Raw genomic sequence first — 9,729 nt, 5'->3', positions numbered from 1 at the left:
CAGTGTTTGTGATTTTAAATTTCTTTTTTGCAGCTTCCAGGATGCGGTTGACAGGTGAGTGGTTAGGGAGGGGACCGTGTGGGAGATGTGCCCACACGGGGTGTCCCTGTAAAATATGTAATCAACGATTACGTCCAACCGAAACCTCCCACCTGAATGCTAATTTATGCAATTCCTGCTAGATTTGGTATGGCAGGAAAAGGGTGTATGATCCTACACCTGATGGCGCCTGCTGACCAGATAAAGGTAGGAAATTGCTTGAACTGGTAGTGAGCAATTGTGTGTGTTGCGGCCCTGGTAGAATCCCTAACAAAACACCAGGCAGTCTTCCCCTTTATCAAGAAGAGTATTGCAGTTCTCCCAATACACCTGGTGTCAGTCAGGCACCTGAAAAATGAAAATACTGAACTTACCTGGGTGCTGATTGCTTCAGCACCGATCTCCGCTCTTCAGGGTTGCAAATCTCCGGCCCCACACTGAGCTGGCCAGTAATGTGTTCCAGGTGATGTGGTTGGAGTGTGCATCACTCTGCATCATCTAGGGACTCATTCTAAACAGCCTAAGATGGGCTAGGATCACTCCGCTGCTGCTGTGCCTACCGGGACCTTGGAGGGGGAAAAGACCTGCACGGTGCGGAGCCAACGGCCTGTGGGTCATTAGTTGGACAGCACTGTTCTAGCCAATCAGCTAGTGATAGTATTTTTTCATATGGGTGATTTGGGAATTGGTGAAATACCCCCCCCAACAAATCAAATAAACATCCACAAACTGTGTTTTCAGTTATTTCCACTCATCTATTTTATAACACTAAATCTGTTTGCAAACAGCAAAAAAAAAAAAAGAAGTATTACAAAAAGACAAAAATAGTGAGTAAAAAAGAGCAAAGTATTTTTTTTTTCATATTAAACATTCAAATCCAAGATGTCAATAATTCTGGCGGCAAGCGGTTTACAGAAACATATTTTATTCCAACATTTCATCAAACCAATACAATCTGTTTGCAAAAAATTTTTTTTTCTTCAAAGGAAATATGTTTCTTTTCAAGAATCTATTTTAAACAAATTTTGTTTACATAATTTCAGAACCCCCGTAAGAATTCTTGCAGCTGGTTGACGATCTCCGTGTCTACGGTTTCCATGAGCGACCGGAATCCTTCATCCCCCAGTAGTTCCTGCTGTGCTTTTAGCTTCTCGTAGACAAACTGCTGTAGTGACACTGCGTGTACCGGGTCCCTCAGAGCAATCTGTGAATGGAGGAGACGGGGGAGAGAGGGGGAGAGATGCATTACAATGTGAGCTGATAGACCTTCATTTCCTCCACAGCAATGAGCGCAGGCAGGCTGCTCTTCACCGCTGCACAGACTAATCTGTGGCATAAGAAAACGGTAAACAAAGATAAAGAAAAGGATTATTTTTCCATTCCGGTTATTAAAACATCTTTAAACTATAAAGCTCCAGAAATGGAACATGCTTAAATGATGCAGGACTTTAAGGAAAACCTGAAGTGAGAAAAAAAAACAGATCTGATCAGATTAATCCTAAATAGGACTTTCCTGGAACCCCATAGTCTTATTTTGTAATTAAAGGTTAAAATCTTTCAATAGTGCTTTAAAGAAAACCTGTACTGAAAAAGAGTTCCCCTGGGGGGTACTCACCTCAGAAGGGGGAAGCCTCTGGACCCTATTGAGGCTTCCCCCGTCCTCCTGTGTCCCACGTCGGTCTCACTGCAGCCCCCGGAACGCACAGGCGACAAATCCGACAGCCTGTGCAATATTTACCTTTTCAGGCTCCAGCGGGGGCGCTGTTGCGGCTCTTCTGACGGAGATAGGCGAAAATAGCCGACCTCCGTCGGGTCCGCTCTACTGCGCAGGCCTCCGTGGGAAGAGCAGATACCGCGCCTGCGCTGGAGCCAAAAGGTAAATACGCAATTGCTCTGACCCGGATATGCTGGGCCAGGAACTGGACCTGGTGGAGAGGAGACTCCGGGAGCAGGGCTATAATTACCAATCAATTAAGCAAGCTAGACAGCGAGTATTATTAAAAAACCGACAGGACCTGCTGGGCACGGGTGTAAGATATGAGACTAGGCAAAAGAGAAAATTGACCTTTTCAACTCCATATAGTTTGGAGTACAATAAGATTGTCAATATTGTGAAAAAGTATTTGCCTGTCTTACATTCAGACCCCAAGCTCCGCATGATCCTGAAGGAAGGATGCGCTTTTTCAGCGCGCCGTGCCCCTACTTTGGGGTCCCGCCTCTCCCCGAGTCTTTTCTCCAGCTCTCCCAGACCAACTCCTACCTGGCTGTCTTGTAAGGGTTCCTACAGATGCGGGTATGGTACACCTGCAGGTACTGTCGTGTCCACAACCAGACGCGGGAAATTTTTTCCATCTCTAAAGGAGAGAAATTTGAAATAAAACAGTATATTAACTGTAATTCTAGCAATATTGTGTATCTTATCACCTGCACAGCTTGTGGTCTACAGTACGTGAGGTGTACCACCCGTCCTCTGAGACAACGCATCTCGGAGCATTATAATGGAGCTGGCAGATGTCTGAGAAATGAATCATATGTTACCCAGATTTCCAGTGTCTCTAAGCATTTTCTGAGAGAACACCAAGGTATCATGACCGGTTTCACATTTCAGGGCATAGAGAGAGTGGCACTCTCACCTAGAGGGGGTGATCTACGCAGATTACTACTTAAAGGGACTCCGAGCAGTGCAAAAACTATGGAAAGATACATATCATTTTAAAGCTCTCTTTCTCCTCTTTCCAATGATATATAAACCGCCACCATACGCCTTTTAGTTTTCGCTATTTTCGCGATTGAAATTGCAGCGACCGCGATTTCAATCGCGAAAATAGAGAAAACTAAAAGGCGTAGGGCGACGATTTAGGTGTCGCCAGAAAGAGGAGAAAGAGAGCTTTAAAATGATATCCATCTTTGCAGTTACTTGTATTACACAGGACGACACTTTCCCCTGTGTCAGCAGCTCCATTCAGCAGAAAAAGTCGTCCTGTGTAATACAATGTAACTATGGAAAGATGGATATCATTTTAAAGCTCTCTTTCTCCTCTTTATGGCGACCCCTAAATCGTCGTCCTATGCCTTTTAGTTTTCTCTATTTTCGCGATTGAAATCGCGGCCGCGGCAATTTCAATCGCGAAAATAGCGAAAACTAAAATGCGTAGGGTGGTGGTTTATATATCATTGGAAAGAGGAGAAAGAGAGCTTTAAAATGATATGCATCTTTCCATAGTTTCTGCACTGCTCGGAGTCCCTTTAAACGTGAGGCATTTTGGATATGGAGACTGGGCACACGTCTGCCCACAGGGTTGAACCTTAAAATGGATATCGGCCTAATTTATGATGTAAGAACCTAATCATCAAGAATTTAACCCAGGTTTTCTTCCTCCCCTCTTTCCTCCTCCCTTCTTCCCTTCCATTTTCTCACTAACGTCCTCACCTCTATGCATCTTCCTATGCATCCTAGGTTACAAACTATATATCATAAGTTCTGCATAGCACGGTTTGAGGAATTTATGCTTATTGTATACTTGACTTTGATGCCTAACCATGTCATCTTTGGGTTTTTTATCAGATTTTATATACTGTTTATATGTTTAAATTGTTTATGTCCCTTTAAGAGAGGTAGCCACACCCCTCGTGGGTGGGCACCTTACTATTTAAACCTGTGCAGTTTTTGTACATGCTGGCTATGATTAAGGAGCCTTTTAGAGCTCCGATACGCGTCAGCCTTGTCTGTGTCTACTGATGTGTCAATAAAGTTGAAGATATGGCTTTTAACCCAGCCTTGGTGTAGCGGAATACTTCTCTTTGCTGTAAATATTTACATCGCTGCCGTGGGACCGAGGAATTCGGGGAAGCCTCAATAGGATCCGGAGGCTTCCCCCACCCGAGGTGAGTACCCCCCAGGGGAGTTTTTTTTCATTACAGATTTTCTTTAAAAGGACAGTGTTACAGGACTGAGGGGAGCGGGTTCTCATGGTTAAAGGGAACCTGTACTGAATTAAACAAAATCATTTCTGAACTTTCCTGGGACTTCCTCCAGCCCCCCAGTTAAGGTTCCCTTTAAAACCTTCAACATAGAAAAAGGCACTCCACAGGCTTCAAACTTGCGTTTGTGGTTTATTGAGCAAGACACACTACATGTTACGAGTCTCCTGACCCTACGAATCTGAGCACCAAGGTGGAGATTGTGTTCCCTTTAAAACCTTACCTGGTACGGCAGAATTCAATTATTTTTTTGATTTCTGCAGATGCTCTAGCCAATCCCATCTGCGTTGTAGCTGCCCCTCCCCAAGCTCAGCATGTCTTAATTGGTGGCTGCTGAGTCAGGGGTGAGGTCTAGGGCAACATGGGCAGAGGTTTCCAAAGAGCTTTGGCAGACTTTGTAAACATGGCCACAACTGCATTCCTGAGGAGGGGAGCAGAGTCCTGATTATGCCATATAAGGTAAGTATTTAACCCTGTCATGAGAAGCCCTGTCTTTTTATACTGGAGGTAGTCTTTAAAGTCAAGCACATGAGGGTAGTTTATTTCCATGCTCCCTTATTATCCAGCTCCCATACAGATACATCTTGAACAATGGGACTTTTTATTAGTTCCCTGCACATGTTTATCTCAGCAGCCAAACAGAGTTTTACAATCTCTAATTACATATTAGTGAGAGTAACCCTACGGTCACCACTGTCATTTAGTGCTACTCCATAGGTGTGGCTATGCTCGGTCAAGTGCAGCACGAATGTGACTGTGCATAAAGAGGGGTGTGGTCACAATGTGCAGGAGCGGCGAAGGTCTACAACAGAGTTCCCCAACCCTGTCCTCAAGGCCCACCACCAGTACATGTTTTGCAGAAAACCACAAACAAGCCCAGGTGAGGTAATAAGTGTCTCAGTAGAGCTGATTCACTACCTGTGTGGATTTCCACAAAACAAGCACTGTTGGTGGGCCTTGAGGACAGGGTTGGGGAACACTGGTCTAGAGGACAGCGTGTGAAGCCTCTGGAGGATACAGAGGCCTCCCTCTCCTTGGGCAAGTATTTGACTTTTGACCCTAGGTTCACTTCGAGTTCTCTTTAGGCCCCCTTTACACTAGGAGTCAAAACCTGTGTTGCATTATCCTATTTTACCGCAAGGGGCCACAAAAGCAATGAAAGCCTATAGGGTCTTTCACAGCTATTGCAGTCCGTTGCTGGCACTGGAAGTATCTGATCTGAAGCAAGGGCAGCTGCGTGTTACCACAAGCACCACACTTAACGCACGGTGCTTGGGAAAATAATAACATTTCTATAGCGCTTTTCTCCCATAGGACTCAAAGCGCTTAGGCTCTCTCAGAAGTCTATGAGTGACGCAGTAAGTGTAAACAACGGAGGGTGGTGTGTCACGGTGCACATGCGGGGACCAATCCCAGAGGAGATCCCAGAGGAGAACTTCCTGCCCAGCAGGAAGTATGTCACTGAGCAGGGGGAGGTGCTATGCATATGACCTTGTTGGCGCATTCTGCCGCATGGTCATATGAGTGAAGTTTTTTGCATTATGTTGCAAAGCGGCAGAGGCATTGCATCCCACCGCAAAGCAAAAAACAAGTGCAAAACCGGCCTCAAAGGGGATGGAAAGTGATGCCAATTCTATGAAAAAATCTCACATCCGCTGAGGCATTCTGTTAAATATCTTAGTTCAGTTTTATTATTTATAATTATAGTTTTCAACTAATTAAGAGAGAATATTAAATAATATTTAAACCAGGAAAGTAAGAAACGCATCCATGTATTCAGAGTCACGTCCAGTCCAATAACACAAGTGGTCCGGCATCAACTGGCTGCATTAACAGCTTATTCAAGGATTAACCGCAATTACTACAAAATGTGGGCTACATTATGCACAGTTCAGGCCCCCTATGGACAGTGATGTTACTGTTTAGCATTCCTTGATAATTAAGCTTTGATATGATAATACAAGTAGTCCCATGTTAACGAACGAGATAGGGACTGTGGGTTCGTTCTTAACCTGAATCTGTTCTTAAGTCGGAACATTGTGCCAGCTCTGTCCCCCGTACCTCCTCTGTGCCCCCCCCCCCCCATGCCTCCAGTGTCTCCCTCTGTGTCACCTCTGCCCTCTGTACCTGCTTATACAAGTTTAACCCCCTTGGCGGTAATCCCGAGCTGAGCTCGGGGTATGCCGCCGGAGGTCGCCGCTCAGGCCCTGCTGGGCCGATTTTCAATCTGAAAAAAGCAGCACACGCAGCCGGCACTTTGCCAGCCGCGTGTGCTGCCCGATCGCCGCCGCTCCGCAGCGATCCGCCGCGTGCAGCGGCGAAAGAGGGTCCCCCCAGCCGCCCGAGCCCAGTGCAGCCGGAACAAACAGTTCCGGCCGGCGCTAGGGGCTGGATCGGGCGGCTCTGACGTCAGGACGTCGACTGACGTCCATGACGTCACTCCGCTCGTCGCCATGGCGACGAGGAAAGCGAAACAAGATAGGCCGCTCATTGCGGCCTATCTTGTTACTTTCGATTGCCGGAGGCGATCGAAAGTACGCTTCCGGAGCGCCCTCTAGTGGGCTTTCATGCAGCCAACTTTCAGTTGGCTGCATGAAATAGTTTTTTTTTAATTTAAAAAAAACCCTCCCGCAGCCTCCCTGGCGATTTTAATAGAACGCCAGGGAGGTTAAAAGCCATTTTTTCTTTGAATTTTTTTAAATCGATTTTCTCAAAAACTACAAGTCCAATTTGAAAAATTATTTTTTTGACTTGTTCCCATGGAAACACAGAATCCATTCCGTTCGTATCGGCAGGTCGTTCGTAAGTTGGGGACTACCTGTATACAATATTTGAAAATAGCAACCACTATGAGGCACTGCTATCTGTACATTAGATTCTGCTCTCCAATCAGGGACAGTCAGTGACATGAATTTGGTGTCCTCTGTAAAGCATTGCAGAAGATGCCAGTGCTTTATCAATATGAATATGCCTTAATTCTGGTAGCTATGTGCGGTAAATAGTTTTTTGTCGGTAAAATACACCACTAAAAACTGCAAAGTGCATACAAATTGACTTTACCGCCAGGTACAGGCAGGTCTTAAAGGACTACTGTAGTGAGAAGTGTATTGAGGCTGCCATATTTATTTCCTTTTAATCAATACCAGTTGCCTGACAGCACTGCTGATCTATTTGGCTGCAGTAGTGTCTGAATAACACCAGAAACAAGCATGCAGATAATCTGGTCAGATGTGACAATGTCAGAAACACTTGATCTGCTGCATGCTTGTTCAGGGTCTATGGCTAAAAGTAATAGAGGCAGAGGATCAGCAGGAGAGTCATGCAACTGGTATTGCTTAAAATGATATAAAAATGGCAGCCTCCGTATCCTTCTTGTTACAGTTGCCCTTTAACCTCCCTGGCGGTAAGCCCGACCTCAGGTCGGGCTATGCGCACAGGAGGATTTCTCAGGCCTTGCTGGACCGATTTGCATAATTTTTTTTTTGTACACGCAGCTAGCACTTTGCTAGCTGCGTGTACTTCCCGATCGCCGCCGCTCCGCGTCAATTCGCTGCTATCCGCCGCGCTGCCCCCCTAGACCCCTTGTGCAGCCTGGCCTATCAGCGCCAGGCAGCGCTGAGGGGTGGATCGGGACTCCCGATGACGTCACGACACCGATGATGCCAATGACGACCGTTGCCATGGCGACCGGGGAAGCCCAGCAGAAAATTCCGTTCTGAACGGATTTACTGCTTCCGCTGATCGCCGGCGGAAAGTGCTGCGCTGCCCCCTGGCGGTTTTAATTGACCGCCAGGGAGGTTAAACTGATTGGTAAATTATGTGAATAAATTATGTGCTAATATGCCCCCTATTTTTCATCACAATTCCGATTTTCGGTAAAATATCACAAAATACCAAACATTTTTTTACTTAATTTACGTCGGGAGCTGTGTGCAGACGCCGGAAAGTCACTAGGAGTCACTAGGAGCTACTAGAAGGGTAGAAGAGGCTGCTTGGTAAGTATTTTATGCCGTGAAAACCTCCCAAAGCACTGTCTCCCATTATCCCCTCAGGCATGCCGGTTGGTTGAGACTTCCGGTTGCCTGAGTTCCGGATAACGGGGATTTTTCTGTAGTGAAGATTGGTGGTCTTGTTGGTGTATGTTCACTGGTTTCATTCGTATACATTCCTGTGTCCAGTCTTCAACTACTGCAGAAGTGGTTCCTGGTCTTTTGTCTTTGGGCACCGTAGCAACACTGATCTAGAACTTAGCATTATCCACCCCACCTTCTTCCCAACACCACTAATAATTTCATGTACCAATAATTGGTCCCGACACACTCTGACGCTTATAGTTATGACATTTCCGTCCATATCAGACAGCCATCAGTTCATGTTTATAACCAATTTAAAAAGGTGACGGCACAAGATTAAAAAGCTCACCACGGTGCTATCTGAGCTACGCGTTTTGCGTCTTCTACTCTCTATGACTGACATCTGTCAGCTGTCAACATGAATTTGCGCTCCTGGCTGCTGAGAAGCTGCATCTACAAGGAAATATGACTTTGTAGTACGACTGTTGCGGCCACAATACGTGAGCGTACACAGCAGTCATTGCAGCGTGTGGATCCTAGGTAGGCTGCTCTGTTTATATAAAAGGCAATGGGTGAGATGCATCTTCCCTCATTATAGGATGAAATGCTTCTATACAATACAAACGCTCCCCATGAGTTCTACTTTAGCATTACAATCCTTATGAAAGGACACAATATGGAAACTTACAAACCTACCTCTGTGATCTATTTTGAGCCATCTGTATTTGTATATATCGACGATCAATTTACCCAACGTGCTGCATGGAAGAAGCCTGCAATGTAAAATTCCACGGCGGACCCTCCAAATACTGATCTGAGACAGACGGTTATTAGTGATCCATAAACTCTATTTTCTCCATCTGTGCTTTTATCTATCATGGCTGAGAAAGATAAATAGGACCCCTTATCTCTTGAAGAGCACTTGGCTGCGAGGGGATCCTGCTTTGAAGTAAGATGGGGCGGCCGCAGCATATCGCTACACATACCACTTCATCGGGCGCCACTTTCTAGGAAAGGAGATAAAATATTCACTATAAGAAACAACAGGGACAGATTTCCTTTGTTGGTTGGTAAATATAAATGAGGGTCAGTCGGCATCATGGCATTATTATCCTGTATAAACAGGTGGGGTATGGAGAACCGCAGGGCTTCATGTATAATGAAATAAAAGAGGCTTTATTGAGGTTACTTTGAAATATATCAAAGCCTTTTTTAAAGCAGTACAAACACTTTTTTTTTTTTTTTATCACAATTCCCCCCCAAGGCAATTATTTCTCATTTAAAGGGGAACTTCAGCCTAAACAAACATACTGTCACTAAGTTACATTAGTTATGTTAATTAAAATAGATAGGTCATCTCTTACCCACCCTGTTTTAAAAGAACAGGCAAATGTTGGTGATTTAATGGAATCAGCCATCTTTTTCATGGGGGCAGCCATCTTTTTGGTTGAAAGGAGGAGGCAGGAAGCAGAAGACACAGTTCCAACTGTCCTGTGCCCTGATCACCCCTCCCAGCTGCGAGCGCTAGGGTTCAAATCTCAAATTAAAAACAAAAAACAAATTTGCTCCAGAACAACAAAAGGAGAACAACAACATCAGAAATCCCATCATGCTTTGCACAGCATCAGGGGAAAAT

The 9,729-nt window shown here is 45.2% G+C and overlaps 1 protein-coding gene across 1 annotated transcript in view; it reads right to left on the bottom strand.

Moving 5' to 3' along the window:
* Positions 1–947: 947 nt before the first annotated feature.
* The window catches only part of IPO11 (importin 11), a 604,534-nt gene continuing 595,752 nt past the window's right edge, over positions 948–9,729 (bottom strand). The window contains exon 30 of the mRNA XM_068249671.1: positions 948–1,243. Within this exon, the coding sequence (XP_068105772.1) occupies positions 1,079–1,243 (165 nt within the window). The 3' untranslated portion in view covers positions 948–1,078. The remainder of the gene's footprint in view (positions 1,244–9,729) is intronic.

Source organism: Hyperolius riggenbachi, chromosome 1 (genome assembly GCF_040937935.1).
Source record: "Hyperolius riggenbachi isolate aHypRig1 chromosome 1, aHypRig1.pri, whole genome shotgun sequence".
NCBI lineage: Eukaryota > Metazoa > Chordata > Amphibia > Anura > Hyperoliidae > Hyperolius > Hyperolius riggenbachi.
Note: the sequence above shows the minus strand (reverse complement) of the source record. Positions and strands in the feature narration are given on the sequence as shown.